This window comes from Micromys minutus, assembly GCF_963924665.1.
Source record: "Micromys minutus genome assembly, chromosome: 28".
Taxonomy (NCBI): domain Eukaryota; kingdom Metazoa; phylum Chordata; class Mammalia; order Rodentia; family Muridae; genus Micromys; species Micromys minutus.
The window spans coordinates 17,614,892-17,633,511 of NC_137963.1; the positions used below are offsets into that span (position 1 = coordinate 17,614,892).

General features: G+C 45.6%; 1 protein-coding gene across 1 annotated transcript in view; it reads left to right on the plus strand.

Annotated features, from left to right (window-relative positions):
* The window catches only part of SUSD1 (sushi domain containing 1), a gene marked incomplete at its 3' end in the record, with an annotated part of 114,092 nt that extends 103,193 nt beyond the window's left edge, over positions 1-10,899 (plus strand). Inside the window, exons 15-16 of the mRNA XM_080940173.1 lie at positions 736-775; positions 10,688-10,899. Coding sequence (XP_080796299.1) covers positions 736-775; positions 10,688-10,899 — 252 coding nt within the window. The remainder of the gene's footprint in view (positions 1-735; positions 776-10,687) is intronic.
* Positions 10,900-18,620: the final 7,721 nt, after the last annotated feature.

Consider the following 18,620-nt stretch of genomic DNA (forward strand, 5'->3'; position numbering starts at 1 on the left):
CTTCTTCCCCGAGGAAGACTGCACCGAATCCTTAGCCACATTCAAGAGTCCCAGCTGTCCCCATCGACAGTGAGGACGATTGCCAGAAGATGAGATGCTCAGTCCCAGTGAGTTTGTAGGCCTCTTGCTTTTTCTTGTTGTCTTCTTCCTGAAGGCACATTTTGGGTCACTGAAGTTGTTTGTTAAGCATCATCCAGAGAGACAAAATGTTATTATACCGGAGCTTCTCACTGCTTGTGGGTAACACACACCACTACTTCTTGTAGAACCCAGATGCAATCTCAGAACTCTCGGCAGAGTTCTTAAGCAGCTCATACCAATTGTTCCAAGCTGGTGGTTAGGAATGACATCCCTGACGGTCCAGGGTCTACTCATGGTGTAAGCTTTCTGAGATCTTAAACGCACAGAAATGATGTCCAGAGTCACTCCTGTGTGTAACCCATGCCAGCCCTTTGAGCACTGGAGCTATATGGCTGAATTATGAGATGGAAGAGATAGGGTTGTGGCTCAGTGGTAAAGCACTAGCTAAGCGTGCATGAGGCCATGAGTCTAATCCCTAGCGACACAGAACATGAATGCACGCACTTAAAAAACTAGATGGTATTTCAAAGAATCTCTGGTTCTAGTTGGGGTATGAAGAGTCTGAGAGTCAGAGGGATTTAGCAACTGCATTGTATTGTTTAAAATGATGCTCTGTGTCTGCTACTTAGATGGACCTCTCTGTTTCCCTCCCAGGTGAGAAGATATTCCTGCGCTGTCTGGGCCGAGGTAAAAGGTAAGGCCGCGTTCTCTCTGTGCACGCTCTCTTTCTCCCATGTTCTGTCTGCACCACCGACAGACAATGCTTTACATTGTCACAGGTGGAGACAGATATACAGGTAAGGAATCTTCAGAACAATATAGACATTCTCATGTCATAGGGTATGACATATCTGAGTCATTACTGAAGAGGTGAGAGCTCATGGAATTATACAAAGAGCCACAGATGGGAACATCTTTGCTACCAGCCTCCCATCTCTGGTGTGACCATGTCACCTGGCCCCACCGTTTTTCTCCTGTAGCCATAAGACAGGAGAGACGAGCCCCAGACACCCAAATGAGTAGCTTCAGTGAGGACAAGGTTTCGCAGTTCAGAAGAGTTCTTCCTCCTGGCTTTGGTGGCTTTCCACTGGCTGAGTCACTCTGGATCTGAGATAGGGATCAGTCTGTGTTGGCCGTTGTGTGGGTTGTGTGGCTTGTTGGGGAGAGAGCAGTTGTTCCCCTGGAGAGGTACTGAGAGGAGGGAAAGGTTCTAATTAAGACTGGTAAGCTTGGTTACAGACCAAGAGCTGTAGACACCTGAGACCTGCTGTTCGGCTGGTCATCATGTATACCCCCCCCACACACTCAGTCACATACCAATAATGACAAGCCTAATGGTGGACCACAGATATAGGGGAAGGCACAAGAGATTGCATCTCCTAGAGCGTGGCGTGGACCATGTATGGCTGAATCCCAGCACTTGGAGGCAAAGGTCAGAGGATAGTGACTAAAACACGGTGGGGGAATTTGTGTCAGCTAGAAACATAGCTGCTCATGTTACTTTAAGAACGTTCTGTGATATTTGCACAATGAGGAATTGCATACTGACACATTTCTCAGTATCATCCCCACTATCAAATGATGCATAATTGTATTAAAATAATGTAATTACAGAATAGAACTATCCTACATGGGGGGGGGGGGGGGGGGAATAAAACAACCTCCCCGAAGGAATGCAGGAAAAGAACAGAGTTCAAAGGTTGGTTGCGGTATCCAGCTCCACGGCCCAGAATCCTGGGGTTGAATATTTTTCTTGATCCGATCCAGATGTGCAACTCTGACACATGGAAGACAGAATCATTCACAGACTTTAGTATGTGACATCAGTCGACAAAAAGCAGTGCCCTCGACAGCAGCCACACATCCCCATTCCCCCACCCTCACCCCATGCCCACCCCATCCCCACTGCATAGGTAAAGCCTTTTCTGTCCTGGTAGCAGCCCAGACATGTGATTAGTCAGGCTTCCTGACTTGGGCAGCCCGATGGGACAGTTCTCCTGTTGGCTCCAAATCCGGCTCTTGCTGATGAGGTATGCGCCCACCATCAGCATTTTCAAAGGAAGCTGCCTCAGTTTTGAGTAATCTAGGACCCGTGTTTGTCTGGCTTCCACAGCACACGTTTGTCTAAAAAAACAGTAGGCAACCAGCCAGTGGAATCGATTCCCAGGAATTCCATTTGCTTGTGGCTAATTCCCGAAATCTTGTTAAGTTTATAACCTTTGAGTATGGACCCGTCCCTGGCAATGGTCTGGGGAATGCTGCCCTCGGTCCACACATGTCCTCTAACCCCTTACACCCCATCCCTGCTTCTGAGCACAGCCACAGGAGACAGCTGTAGCGGTGAGGCACTGTGACCTCTTTCAGGGTTGTGGTGAATGGACGTTCCAATGGATGCTCTGTTATGGAGGGGCCTTAGCAGGGAGTCTGGAGGAGAGGCTCAGGGAATAAAGCTTCTGTCTGTCTGCCTCTTCCCTCACCTTACTTTCCAGCTTTTTATCTCTACTCAAACTTTCTTCAACAAGGGTAGAAAAGCTGATTTGGGAGCTGGGCCAGGTGAGTGGTCTGGCCACTTGTATCTTAAATGGCCGTCTTAACAGAGATGCGTGCTGTGTTCAAGCTCTCTTCTGAGGCAGTTTGATGAAAGATACAGGAATCAAGCATGCATCCCAACATCCAAAACCATCGTCAGTGTGTGCCAGTGCACACCCTGAAGCTCCAGGGACAGAGTAGAGTGCCTACAAGGAAAATACAGCTATGAATAGCGTGTGCAAGCTTTCAGATGCGGACTACAGCTTTTGGAATCTACCCCATCCAGAAACTATCGGATATGATTGGTAGAGATTCAAAGCAGGCAGAAGAAACAGAGAAGGGTGTGGTTGGTCTTCTGTGATGAATAGGAAGGTTCTTTTGAGAACATCTGAATGGCTTTTCTAATTATCCCTCCCTCTCAGCACCTTTAATTTAAGAATCACTACTGAGAACCTTAAATCCTAACACTTGGGAGAAGAGGGAACCTTAGTTGAGAAAATGCCTCAGTAAAATCAAGCTGTAGGTAAGCCTGTAGAACATTCTCTTAATTAGCGATTAATAAAGAGGGTTGGTGTTGTAGTAAATATTAAAAGGATGGCTTAACCTTGTATTAGCCCCTGCGGTCTAGTGCTGAGCCAAGCGCTCCAGTCCACCTCTAAAAACTCAGGTGCAGTTCACTCTACTGCCCCTGTTGTTTCTGTCCTGGGTGGATATGACCACCCCATCGTGTTGTTCTCACTCACTTCCCTTTGGTGTGTTGTTGCCAACTCTTAGACACACACATCCCAACTCTGGTGGGGTTTATGCATTTCACCACTACACCCTTTGAACTCAATTCAGTAGTCACATCAAAGAACACACCAAACTACTCTGACCCAATAGGTATAATATAATTTGCTAACCTAGATAAGTCAAATGATCTTATACAATTCCATCCCTTATAAAGCATTCATAATGACTTTATTTATGAAGAGATGCACCAAGAGAAACATACACATCTGCCTCCATCGTTCCTCCCAAATCTCTCTCTCCTCCTCTTCCGTTTCCCTAGCCTTTCCCCCACCCCCATTGTCCAGTCATGTATCACCTTAACATCAACCTGGTTGTCCCATCGTGGGTGGTGTCATCTCTGAACAGGTGGTCCTGGGTTGATGAGAAAACAGGCTGGGAAAGCCATTGAGAGCAAACCAGTAAGTAACATCCCTCCATAGCCTGAGCTCCTGTTTCCAACTTCCTATTGTTTGTCCTGACTTCCCTCAGTGATGGACTACAGTGTGGAAGTATAAGCCAGACGAACCCTTTCCTCTTCAGCTTGCTCTTTGGTCATGGTGTTTCATGTCGCAACAGAAACCGTAACCAGGACAGTTGCCGTTAGGAAACTTGGAGAGGAGTGTGATGCGAGCCCGTCCCCGGATCACGTTGGGTCCTTGCTGCACGGCGCTCAACTGGCTTTTGCCCAGTGCTGAGTTTTGTATTTACCTTTTCACAGTGCCACCACTAAGAAAGCTTCATGGCCAGGGAGTTGTTATTTGATGTCAAGAGCAGAGGCCCGAGCATCCTCACCTCCGTCGAGCTCCTGATCAGACGGCGTCTTTAAAATGGTTTTTAACTTGGCTAGTCCTCAGCCACCTCTGCCTGGGCTGAGATTCCTTCCAGCTACAAAGTACTGTGAGTCTGTGATCTTTTGCGTCATGGAGGTGCTATAAGCTATAAGCAGGGGACATCCTCCATGGAGAGGAATGAAACCCAAGGCGTTGGTGGCTCCTTGGTTCTCTTTCAGCCCGCACGCTGCATGCCTTTCATTTCTGTCCATGCAGAACTCAGGCCTTCATCCCTGAAGCACAGACAGGTGGCATCTTCTGGTTCATCTCCCAGCACACGAGTTCTGGTTTTCCCTCTTTATCCCAGCTTGTGGCTCCCTGGCCTGAATCTGAACTACACTGCTGATTCTAGTGTTGGTAGCTCTCCGGGGTTTCCTGTTGCTTCCCAGCCTTCTGCCTGAGGCCGCTGACACCAGCACACCTAGCGATTAGGTCTCTGTGTTTTTTCATTCTTATGGGTGTCCTGTGAGGGGCTGCTTGCTGCAGTCTCCCGGTTCAAGATGGACACCTAACATCCTCTTCCCGAAGCCTTTCAGACGCCCTCGAGGTCACCCCTCTGTCTCTCTTTCTTTAGCTGTGCTCCCACGAGGCGGGTTAGCTGGTAATTACCTTTTTCTGTGAGGTTTCAAACATTTGGGGAGAATATTAAAAACACAAACCAAAACAAAAACTGGACCCCTGCCTGGCGTGCATTAGATGCTCACTTGCTGTCCACTGAACCCAGCAGGCAGGCAGCCGTCGGTTTTATGAAGAATTGCATCACAATGAATACTTGTCATATTAGGGAAAACTCACAAGCTACACTCGGGTGTCCGGAGTCAGCCGGCTGTATCCATGGATCTGTGGCTGCCACGCTGATTAGTAGACTGCATAGTAGACTTTTTCCCTAGTCATGATTCCTAAAACAGCATAGGGTGTTTGCATGACATTTGCTTTGTTTTCAGCATTCTGAGTAAACAAAGCCATGAAAACACATTTTAGGTGGGACTTTATCATATAAAAAAATTCTGTTTTCTGGAACTAATCCCCTAAGGATATTGGGGGATTGATCTCTGTCTATCTCTCTGTCTCTCTGTCTCTCTCTGTCTCTCTGTCTGTCTCTGTCTCTCTCTCTCTCTCTCTCTCTCTCTCTCTCACACACACACACACACACACACACACACACACACACACACACACACTAAAAATACCCTTCAGAGTTGTGGTGAATAGGATTGTAAGGCAGTCCCTTACATCTCTAGCCCCTGGTGTATTCCCGCCTTTGCCTGGTTATTCAGCCTAAGACTCTTCTGAGTGATGCCGTGGGGGACATGAGGAGCTAGGGGATTATTCCAATAGATCCGACCCGTCACGCAAACCCTTGAACTCGGGTCTACAGGTCAGAGCTTGGGTCTTGAAGCTCCTAAGGGTAAGACATATTTGACACTGGAAATTACCTGCTAGCTTTGAAAAGCCACATGGCAACGAGCGTGGGTGGCCTGCGGGAGCTTAGAGACAGACTTTGCTGACAGACCGTAAGGAAATGGGGACCACAGTTCTGTATCGTCAAGGGACTAGATTTAGCTGACAGTGGCGGCGAACTCCAGAGCTTTCTTCCCCAGAGCCTCCGGATGGGAGGGTGAGCCTCCGACACTCAGTCCAGCCCTGGAACGGCGCTGAACAGAGAACCCACCAGTGTGCCTGAACCTGGAACCACAGGACTGAGCTAATGTGTGGGCTTGTGGCTGAGCCGTCTGTCAGGTTACAATAAAATGAATTCAACGGTGCTGCTGCTTTTTCAAACGTTACCTCTGAATCTATCCCCTGCTTTGCTCCCCTTCTCTGTGCCACCCATGGTGGAGAAGTCAGATAAGAAGAACCTTGAATAACACAGGGGGAAAAAAAAAGAGCACACACTTAAATCACTTACTCTTCTGTGTTCAAATGAGTGTACCAACTGTCCTCTGGATGTGTCCCAAGCCAGACTGAGTCATGGCACATTAATTTATTTCTACCATTCGATGATATCAGTTGCTTTCAGGAAATGAGCGTACCTGTGTACAGTTCTGAAAACAGCATGTCCACACGGAAGGAAGTCTCTTCAGCACCTGTGACCTTTCTATCAGTAAACGATTGAAGAGAGGCCGGCTTACTCCCGAGTCTCTGTAGAGAGGAGGGTTATAGTTCAAACGTATTTACTTTCCCTAAGAATGACTAAGAGCACACAAGTCCGTCGGCTGACTTTCTAAGAGAATGTTCTGTGAATGATTCAGAAGGAAAATAAAGGTCCCACAGCATGAGGAAAGGAGGGGAGCCAGAGAACGAGAGGACCGTAATAAGACTGTCGCTCAAACTGGCCACTTGGAAATTTTATTAGGCATTCTCAGAGGACTAAACAGTGCAGCCGTACCCACAAGTACAGCAGTAGACTTTTGAGTTTGTCTGAGACCCGGAGCCAAGGATAGGAAATCCCGCTGGGAGCCAAAAATCCAAGTATGCTATGCAAAATAAAGGGCACTTTCTTATCTCTTTGAAATTTGTGTGTGTGCCTTTGTCTGCGTGAGTGTATGCCAGAAGAGAGCAGCGCCTTTAGAGATCAGAAGGGAGTGTTGGATGCCCTGGAGCTGGAGGTGGTCCTGAACTGCTGGCTAACAGGGGTGCCGGGAACTGAATTCCACTCATCCAGAAGAGCAGCCAGTGCTCTGAACCCCTGAGTCATCCACCTCACCAACCCAAAGGCCACTTTTTAACACTAACTTTTAATAGTGATGTCCGCAGGCTCGCTGCTGAGGTGGATGCAGCTGGGGGATGGTCTGGAGAAAGTTGGCTTCCTCTGTTTCTGTTTGCTTCTGTCCTGTTGGATCATGAGGAGTGTCAACATCTTTCCACCTGCATGAAGGCCATCAGAGCAGAGCCACACGGTTTTCGAATAAGACAGAAAAACCGCTGCGGACGACCTTTGTGGGTCCTGGAAGAGAAGGCTAGGGTTGAGCGGTAGACAAAGACTTTGAACAAAAAAGATGCCACCAAAAGTATTCCTGAGGTAGCTTGAAGTAGGGCTAGCCCAGGTGATGGCTTGGCTCTCACCTATAGCAACAGTGACAGTGACTCTAATGAGTCAGTGTGGAGCACAAGATGCCCTGGGTGTCTCCCCTTTTCTCCTCACACAGATTCACTCGTTGGCCAAGGAAGTAGGGTAGAAGGCAGTGTATATTGACTTCTGCTAACGGTTAACAATACCCCTGTGGATTCAGTGGGCATATGAGGGCTGTAGATAGGCCTAGAAATGGGCTGGATAACAATGAGAAGCCGACACCGTTAGCTAATGAGTACCTCCTGACTCACAATCCAGGACTCACACGGCTCGGAGTCCAGGCCACGGGCCTTCAGTTCAGCGTTTTCCATTCATCAAAGATTAGAGTGTGGAGGAAGTATGTGGGTAAGACACTGGTAACAAAAACTGGAGAGGAAGAAGGGTTAGATGCATGAAGTACTCAGTGCATTAAAGTACCAGAATCTCTTTAACCCCTGCGTCTTCAATGCAGTATTCCCTCCTCTGTCTCTGTGATCTCTATGTTCTCTCTCTCATTCTCTCTCTTTTGTTTTTGTTTGTTTGTTTGTTTTGTTTTATTTTGAGAAAAGGTTTCTCTGTGTCGTCCTGGAACTTGCTCTATAGAGCAGACTGGCCTTGAACCCAGAGGTCCTCCTATCTCTGCCTCCTGAGTGCTGGGGACATTTTCTCTTAAAAACACAAAGCCTCAGGCTGGAGAGATGGCTCAGTGGTTAAGAGCACTGAGTGCTCTTCCAGAGGTCCTGAGTTCAATTCTCAGCAACCACATGGTGGCTCCCAACTATCTGTAATGGGATCCGATGCCCTCTTCTGGTGTGTCTGAAGACAGTTACAGTGTACTCATACATAAAATAAATATTAAAACAAAAAACAAAAACACCCAAAGCCTCACTAATTGCCCAAATGGTGCCTTTTAGCCTTGCTCATGGTAGTTTGTGCATATAAAATACATGCTTTCGAACAGAGTTGCCTATAAGGTTACCACTTTAATGAATATAATCAGAAAATTCTCACCCACTTTAAGATTATGTAAATATTTAACAACATTTTTCCAGTTCTTTCATATTTCAGTTTATATCTTTATATCCACCTGCATTTTATTTTGAATAAGCTGCAGTGATCAAAACCACTTAATTCTAATTAGCCATTGTTTTTTTCTCCTTAGCAGACACAGGTAATTTATCATTTTACTCGGTTATTTGAAACAGTTACAAAACAGTGGTAACCGAAGTTAACAGTAGCTGACATTTGCTACTGCTTGTTTGGTGCAATGTGGCAAATCATTGTTTCTCACAGCAACCCTGGTACCCGTGTGCTTAGAGCATCCCTCAGTGTGGGAACTGAAACAGGCCGATGAACAGGTTTGAAGCCCCACTGGCGAGGTGAAACCGTTTGATGGGGTCGCCTTTGTTCCTCTGCACTGCATTTTGTTCTATCATAGCCTTTCCTATGCTGATATTCCTCTGTCTTAATGTCCCACAATCAAGTATTTTTATATACAGTATACAAGTAAATTCCAATTTCTTCACTAGCCTCTTTCCAATTGATAGTTTACCATCTTGACATGCCGAGGCCCTCTTCTTCTGACTACGAAGAGTATTTTTTTTTTCTTTTATTTTAATTTTGTGATAGGGTCTTACTGTGCAACCCAGGTTGGCCTCATGATACTCCTGCCTCAACTTCTTTTTTTTCTTATTGGATATTCTCTGCATTTGCATTTCAGATGTTATTTCTTTCCCTCAGTCCCATCCCCCACTCCCTCTCCCATTGTCTCCATGAAGGTGCTCCCTCTCCCAACCACCCTCTCCCATCCAAGCACCTTGGCATTCCCCTACACTGGGAAAATGAGCCTTCACTGGACCAAAGGCCTCTTCTCCCACTGATGCCAGAGAATGCCGCATATGCACCTGGAGCCATGGGTCTCTCCATGCAAACTCATTGGTTGGTGTTTTAGTCCCTGGGAGCTGTGGTGGGTTTGGTTAGTTGATCATTTTGTTCTTCCCATGGGGTTGCAGACCCTTTCAGCTCCTTCAGTCCTTTCTCTAGCTCCTCCACTGGGATCCTCGTGTTCAGTCTGATGGTCACCTGCAAGCATCCTCATCTGCATCAGTATGGCTCTGGCAGAGCTTCTGAGGACTGCCTCGACTTCTTAAATTGGGATTATAGGTGTATATACCGCATGCCTGGCTAATCCACGTTTTTTCTACAAAGTCCTATGATAACACTTTTTGAGACGGTGAATTTTCCTTGACTATTAAAAGTGGTGTGTTCCATGGCTGTGCTTAAAGATGCCCAAGACCACACAGGGTTTCTACTGGAACTAAGTTGCTCTTAAACTGATTGTAGGTATCTGAGCTGTGCTCAGTTAGCCTGTGCCTCTGACTCGGTTAGGAGATATATGAGTTAAGTTTTCACCATGATAACACAGGAAATGAACAAACGGCTTAGGTGAGAGGTGTGACTAGGCTCACAGTTCCAGGAGTGTCCGTCTAGAGCCAGCCAGCTCCATTGCTCTGGCTTAAACGCAGTAGCTCACCATTGCTGGGGCAGGTTGCTCAATTTCATGGTAGCCAGGAAGCAAAGAGAAGAAAAGCAAGCCCAAACCAGCCAGCCTCTTCCTTCTGCTTCTGCTTATCCAAGCCCAGGCTCACTGAATGGTGACCGTATTCAGGGTGGGTCTTCCCTCTCCCAGACACACCCTGGAGTATACTGTCCCAGTCGCCAAGGTACATCTCAACCCGATGTGCCGGATGCTTACAACAGTGTGTGCTACACGGAGACTGACAAGTACGTGTTTTCCAATAAAACATCTCAGCTTTTGGCGGAGTCCTGGAACTCTGAATTAAGCCTCCTGGACCAAATGTGCGCCACAAATGCAGATGTTGTTCAGCTTGTACTCAGGGATCGCCCTGAAATTGTCATGTGACGTTTTCTAAATAGAACACATGTTCCAAGGACTTTTACAGGGACTTTAAGATCCTGTGGGATGGAGCAAAATGGTACTATCCAGCTGATAATGTAGTGAAACGGGGGTGACTCTGACTGGCAGGAGGTACTAATTTATGTGTTCACTAGAACTAACGTTTCTGAAGCCTGAGTTGATACCATCAAATGATACCAGGATGATGTCTTCCGTGTGGAATGAAATTACCCAAAAAAATCTATCAGAGTTCAAACGACCTGAGTGGCATCACGTAGCTTTGGTGTGTCCACAAGTTTGGTTTGTAATATGATCTGGTTGTTTGCTTTCTTGTTAGAAATACTTTGAAACGGTGGTTTCCTGAGGCTCGATGTCTACAGGAGCCATTGGGGACCCAGAGGCACTGTGGAGGCATTCTTGGGATTCTTTGTTGGGTGAAGCCCAGCTTTGGGTTAAAACAGAATGTCCACAGTTGGATGTGGCTCATCATGTGCTTTCTCCCCACAGACTCGTCCCTCACGGCACAGCAGATGGTGGGTGTTGGACTGGGCTCCGTGGCTTTTGTGACCATTCTTGCGTTCCTCTCCTTCTCAGCAGTGTGGTATGTGAGACTGTCACTTTTGAAGAATGAGTGGAATTTGGGGGAGACTGGGAGTCATGCAGAGCAGCTGGGCATGAGGGGGGATCAGGGCACAGGCAGCAGGAGACAGTGTGACTGACCCTGCAGTGGGGAGGAGGAAAAGCAGGGATAGGGTTGGCCGCCCCATCAGTCCTGCAGGAAGGCTCCTGTGCAGCTTCCTGGCCCGGGCCCTATGGACGTGTATGAGCTGCACCCGGGCAGAGTAAAGAAACAGCAGGGTGTACAGTGTTTGTGCCTCCCCCTCCCCCACCCTCTGTCTAGATGGCAGATGACCTCAGCTTGGAAGGACTGACTCGATGGTGCACAGATGTTCTGACAGCTTCTCAGGCCTGTCCACCGTGTGGCTTCCATCCTAAGCCCTTGCGTGGAGCTGAATCCTTCCCCATCCCAGCATGACCTCCTTCCTGAATTCAAGATGGCAGCCCTCTCTGTGGAAGCTTGATGCTTGGGAGCAGTGTATGTGTGACTCGTGTTTTCTGGACCGGTTGTATGTCCATGACCTTGAGACTTGTGTCCAGTGTGCTACCGCAGGCCACAGACCCCGTGAGTCAACTCACATAGATATTGAACGTGGAACCTCTGCATCTCTGCGTCTTCCTGTAATGGGTTCATCTACTATTAGTTCGGGATCTATTCTTCTTGATGGGTAATGAGATGGGCTTACATGTGGGCTGGGATTTGTGAAGGAGGTCACTGGATAAAGAACACGGATGGACATAAATGTTTCAAACATTTTAGGATCAGCCCCTGGCCTATCCCAGCGAGTACAATGACCTGACCTCTCTCTCGGGTTCCCTTGGTGGCTTTAATACAATTCCAACTGTTTGTGTGGGACCAAAAGTGATGTCTACTTTCCAGAAAATACCCACTCTGTAATTTCGACCATGTCCCCCCTTTTCTTACTCCGTATCTATAAAATTGTTCTCTGCCTCGCTGGAGGAATTAGGGTTTGGTGTTAAGGCAGCAACAGTGGGGCTAAAGCAGCATCCAGTTCATGGTCAGCATCTACATGAGTCTCGGGGGATAAGGAACAGTGGTCATTAGTGCACCTTTCCTACACCCCAGTAACCATGACTGAGACCGGGTCATGGCCCATAAAACACCAGCTCTAGGCAGGGCCAGCCTACTGTCCACGTGGATATACGGGTAGAGCCTATTAAGTTTGACTTTTAAAGTCCTTGAGTACTCTTCAGCATTTTGTCTTAAGACAGTTCAACGCCAAGGCTGTGACTTCTCTCTTTCCCTTCCTCCCTTGCTAGACAAACACAAGAGCACAGGGAAAGAACGGGGCGTGGTTACAGCCACGGGGTAGAACACGAAGAGTGTGGCTCTAGAACTGAGCCCCAGCAGGGCCATGGCTGGCGTGTTCTCTGCTCACCTGTGGGATGTTTGTTGGGGGACATGATGCTGATTTATGTGATTTGTCTTCACAAAGCTCTTGGTGAAATTTGATTGCGGTGGGACTTTTACAAGCTGAATGGAATGTCAGGAGACACTCATTCCTTCCTTATGGGACTGGCTTAGTTGCCACAAAAGGATGTGTTACTCCCGACTCCACCCTTCCTTCTGCATTCACTATGCTTTGAAGCATCGAGAGACCCTCATCAGAAGTCGAGAAGATGCCTGTGCCATGCTCTTGGGCTCCCCAGGCTTCTGAACCATGAGCCCAAGTTATCAGCTTCTTTGTTCTTTAGAAGTCACTGGTGCTTAGCTTCTCAAACACCATCACACTGTTCATAAAGCCACTCCATCCTGTTGGGGTTGGGGCAAGTGTTCGACTCAACTGCAGAGGGAGGCAGCTTCTGGCCCTTGCTAGTAATAGAGCCCTCTGTCCTTTGAGTAACTAACCACAGATAGCAATATAGGACCAGTATTTCTACAGCTCTCTAATTTTGCATTCTAGAATAATAGTCCAAATTACCCACATGGGGACTTAACATATTACCACTGAATGAAAGAAATCTCACTTATGTGCACACACACAAAGTTGGGTTCAGTAACTGAAGAAATGTTAAGTAAACTATCAGCCTGTGGTACAGTATAGAAATGTCAATGAAGTTCATCCACAGCTGCAGAAATAGCAAACACACAAATGCTATTTCCTCAGATTGTTCCACATAACAACTCGGAGCTGCTCTGAGCACACACCCAACAGGAGCAGGTGGTGAGTATTTGCAAAAACCTCAATTCGTTTTCCTGCTGTTCTTCTTAAATGGTTTTCCCACAGTGTGAAGAAAGCACTTGTACATGACGATTCCTTCTCTCCTCTGTAACTGGACTTTCAGTCAACGTGGGGAATGACTCTTAGGAAACTTATGTGTGTCCAGAGAAAACTGAAGTCAAGAAACTGAGACACAGAACACTGTGTAGACCATGGTGCTGATCTGGATTTCGAGGCCCACTCACTAAAGCTGGACCTGGAGCTAGAGAGGGAGCAGTTTGAAGACAGAGGTGGAATCCTGGGACCCATGCACTGGAAGGAGAAACTATTCCTGGAAGTTGTCCCTAGAATGCCGCTTGTGTTCTGTGGCATGAGTGTGCCCACACATGTGCACACACACACACATACATACACACACACACATACATACACACACACACACACACACACACACACACACACTAAGATAAATTCAATTAAAAAGTATAGCTCTATCCTAATGTGGGGGTAGTAGAGGTTCTTTCCCACCAACCTTGGGGATCATTTTGATTTGGCTTTGAATTTTCTCCCGGATTGGAAATTAGAATCGAAGTGTTGCTCAGTTATGAAATACACTTTCTTTGGGGGTGTTGTGATGTGTGTGTGTGTGTGTGTGTGTGTGTGTGTGTGTGTGTGTGTGTGTGTGTAATTTGTGAGTACACCCTTAGCTGTGTACAACAGTCATGTCTTTCATTCCATCTTTATAAGGTTCTGTGTGGTAGGAATGTCAGGGGGTTTTAGTCCCAATTTTGAAGGGTGGTGGTGGTTTATGTCTTTAGTTCCAGCACTTGGGAGGTGGAGTCAAGCAGATCTACAGACAACCAGAGCTATTCAAAGAAACCGTCTCTCAAAATGATAAAAATAAATAAGAAAAGAGGGCACTTAGAGGGGGGCAAAGATGGAGAGGTTGGTGCAGGCAGATTTGTGACTCCAGTCTTGCCAGCTATCTGTAGAATTCATCATTAGTTTTGTAAAAGCCATGTTTTTATATCTCCAAATAACATCACATCATCTTTAAACTATGTTACCTTATGACAGGAATCTCCATGCCTCTCCTGTGACTGTTAAGTATCACCCATCACTTCTAGAAGGAGCCACAAACAACCAAGTAAATGAGTGGGGGTCAATTAGAGGAAACAGAATAGTGTTTTCTGTCTAGGACCTGGAGCTACTGCACTGGAGGTAGACCCAGAGCAATGTGTCTATCTTGAAATTCATGGCAGCTTGGAATAAAGTTAATGTTTAAATTGATTGGTGAACCCTTTTGATTGCTTAACTCTCATTCTGACTTTTTCAAAATGTTTTATTTTTCTAATCTCTTTTCAGGAGAAAATAAAAACCCAAATAGCCCACTGGCATAGTGGTTTAAGAACCTGTTTCCTATGACAGGCATTGTCTAAGGCCAGGAATTTGTTTCTAAAGGGAGGGAGGGTGTAGTTTTGTGTTCAAGTTTATGCAATAAAAGATACAATAAAGTAAATCAATTTTTAAAAGATTTGTTTTATGTGTATGAGTATTTTCTTAAGATTTATTTATTTTATGTATGTGAGTACACTGTAGCTGTCTTCAGACACACCAGAAGAGGGCATCAGATCCCATTACAGATGGTTGTGAGCCACCATGTGGTTGCTGGGAATTCAACTCAGGACTCTGGAGGAGCAGTCCATGCTCTTAACCACTAACCCATCTCTCCGGCCCACGTATGAGCATTTTATGTGCATGTAGAAAACAGCATTACATCCCTCGAAACTGGAGTTATGGGTGGTTATGAGCCCCCACGTAGGTTCTAGGAACTGTATCTGGGTCCTCTACAAGAGCAAGAAGTGCTCTTACAACCCCCCCCCCCCAAATGCATCAACTTTCCAGACCACAGCAAATCCATTTTTGAAAGCATCGCATGCTCCGGGAACAGAGAGGATGGCTCAGTGGTGGCCCAGGTGCTGTGAGACTTGCTATCTCTACCTTTTGAGAGCATCACTGAGGTGCCACAGAAAGGATCCCAGCTATGGGTTTGGTTCGCAGCATGCTTCCACACACCAGTGTTTCCTAGACGTTGTCAGCAGTGACTGGCTTACAGATCTATCCCGGGACCTATTAATAGCGTTCCAACTCGCATATATATCTAGACTTTCCAGAATTGTTTTTCCCTTATGCAAGTCTATAGAAAGACATGCAGCTATTACCTAGACTAAATCCACAGACTCACGGTTGTCGGGATGGGAACTGTGTTTTTACATTGAACTCTACATTGCTGGTGAAGTGAGAAGGCAGTTCTCACTCTCAGTGGAGAAAAGTCTCAAGGTGTTGATGTCTTTCATTGTGTGCCTCTGGGAGGTAGAAAGTGATGTTTTAGTGTTTAGCTTGCATATCTCTTGACAGTTTCCCATGCTGGTTTGCCCTTTGTAGTTTGGTGTTTGAGAACTGCTGCCTCTTTTTCTCTGTAAGATACATGTCTTTTCCTGATCAAACAAGCCCTTTACAGAGCTACAGAGGTGGCTCTGTGGTTAAGAGCACATACGGCCCTGATCGCTGTACCCAGCACCCACATCCAGTGGCTTACGACAGCCTGCAACTCCAGATCCAGGGGCATCCAATGCCTCCAGTCTGTATGGAAACCTATGCTCTCCCCAGAAACATTTTCCCCCCCAATAAAAGCTTTTTATATTATTGTGATTTTAATGCTTCCCTGCCATATATTTTTTATTAGCTTTTTTTCCTAGTGTATCATTTTAGAAAGGACAGTTGTGGTGGTTTGAATATGCTTGGCTCTAGTAGAAGTTGTGGTCTTGTTGAAGGAAGTGTGTCACTGTGGGAGTGGGATTTGAGACCCTTCTCCTAACTACCTGGAAGTCAGTCTTCTCCTAGAAGCCTTCAGATGAAGATGTAGAACTCTCAGCTTCTCCTGCACCATGCCTGCCTGGATAATGCCATGCTCCCACCTTGATAACAATGGACTGAACTTCTGAACCTGTAAGCCAGCCCCAATTAAATGTTGTCATTTATAGGAGCTGTCTTGGTCATGATATCTGTCCACAGCAGTAAGACCCTAACTAAGAGAACTGTATTGTTTTTTAAACTTGATTTTTGTTACATATTGTCACACAAAACCTTTATATATGTAGAGTCGATTTTATGTCATTTTTCTTTAAATTACCCTGAGAAGAAAGCTTCTGCAACACTATTTGCCCTCAGTTTTTCTGGGTCAGGAATTCAGGGATCACTTCTGCTATGCTCAGGATAATGTTCAAACTCAAGATATTAAATAAAACATAAGATTTCAAAAATTAAGTCTCTAACCTACTAGAAATTGATTGGGGCCTAGAAGTGAGGCAGGGAGGCATGAATGTCCATTGACCTCCCACCTTGTCATCTGAAACTTTTTCTTTTATTCTGTTGATCTTCTCTGTGCCAGTATGACCTGCTGTAATGTTAAAATAGGTTTATAAAAAATACCAAGCACCAGCTTTTTTCTGATAATACCCAGAATGTTCTTAAGGTTTTTTTTTTTTTTTTTTTTTTTTAAAAAAAAAAAAAAAACAGATTAATTTGTGTATAGGTATTGTCTTAGTCAAGGTTTTACTGATGTGAACAGATACCATGACCAAGGCAAACCTTATAAATGACATTTAACTGGGGCTGGCTTACAGGTTCGGAGGTTCAGTCCATTATCATCAAGGTGGGAACATGGCAGCATTCAGGCAGGCATGGTGCAGGAGGAGCTGAGAATTCTATATCTTCATCCAAAGAAAGCCAGAAACAGACGGGCATCCTCAGGCAGCTAGAAGGAAAGTCTCCAAGCCCACCCACACAGTGATATACTTCCTCCAACAAGGTCACACCTTCTAAGAGTGCCACTCCCTTAGCCAAGCTTAGGCAAACCATCACAGATATTTATTGTACATAAACTGAAGATTTGCTCAAGTTCCCCTTTTTAGTGTTCACACATGAGAGCAAACATGCAACACTTTTTTTTCTGATTCTGGTTTAATTTGCTTAGCATGATAGTCTTCAGTCCTATTCATTTTCTTACAAAAGACATAACAGTTTTCTTAATTTCGGGACAATCCTCTAGTGTGTGCATTCACGTCAAGCTGTTTTTCCTTTCACCCATCTCTCATGTGGTCCTCTGACTTGTAAACATCACCTTCAAAAACTTTATATTGAGATGTCTTCTCTCCCTTTTCAAGCCAGGAGAAACCCAGTTTGATAATACTGCTTTTTAGAGGCCATGGAGAAAACAGGAACTCATTGATAGTGGGAGTAAAAGAAACAACTGCCAGGAAAGGTAATTCAACCATGTTTATATAATTTTACAGGCCTGTGGCCATCTAGACAGAAGTTTCAATGTGGGACCTGCCCTGTGGACTGATCTTCTTCACAGGTTCAAAATAGGCATTTTATCACTTCTTCATACTTTTTTTAAAGGTTTATTTATTTATTATGTGTAAGTACACTCCAGCTGTCTTCAGACACACCAAAAGAGGTCATTGGATCCCATTACAGATGGCTGTGAGCCACCATGTGGTTGCTGGGAATTGAACCTCTGGAAGAGCAATCAGTGCTCTTAACCACTGAGCCATCTCTCCAGCCCCCTCTTCATACTTTTAATAGAAAAACTTACCCACAATTCAAATGTATCTGGGGAAGAAGGAAGTTATGGTACTTTTATATATCCAGTGATGTTATGCTGCAGTAAAAGCAGACACAAACAAGTCTAAGCACAGAGGCAGAGATCTCCAAGATGTATTTTTTTAATGAGAAAAGCAAGACATGGCAGTATACATGATATGCTATCTTTTGAATAAAAAAAGAGTGAATAAAAATATTCAGTTTTATTTAGTTCTTAGTTTTTGCTGGTGTATGCTCTAAGCAACATTTGCATAAGCGATTTGTCAAAGTATTTTTCTAAACAAACCAAACCAAGCTTTTCTAAGAAAGCATCGATTTTTAGATCTCAATTTAAACCTTACACACATACATTCACACACTCACAGGAACACACACACACACCATACACTTTTTTTTTTTTTTTTTTTTTTTTTTTGAGTCAGAGTCTCACCATGTAACCTTAGTTGTCTTGGAATTTTTGTTTTAGACCAAACTATCCACAGACTTACAGAGATCTGCCTGCCTCTGCCTCCCAAGTGCTGGGATTAAAGGAGTGCACCACCACTGTCTGGCAACTCAAAACTCTTAATGGCTTTCATGCATGTATGGGAAGGAGATTTGGGGGGTGTTGAGAACAAAGAGTCTACCACACTATTTGCTTCTCGTTTTCTGGGAATCCAAGAATGTCCCTTTGCTCAGGATCTTGCAGATCACATGAAGACATGGGCCGGGTTACACTGTTATCTGTAGGGGTGGGGGGAAGAGGTTGACTTCAAAAGACCTCTGGGCTTGTTGAGTTGGCTGGCAGACTTTATTTCCCCGTGCCTATATTGACCAACATTTTGGTGGCTGTCAGCTGGAGGCTGACCTCATGGCCTGCATTTCTCTCCAGATTCTGGAAGCCACCTGCTGGTCGCCATGGAGACTTCTGCAGCCTGACTGATCATGTTATCACATCAGAAAGAAGAGCCTCTAATGGGAGGGAGGTCCTC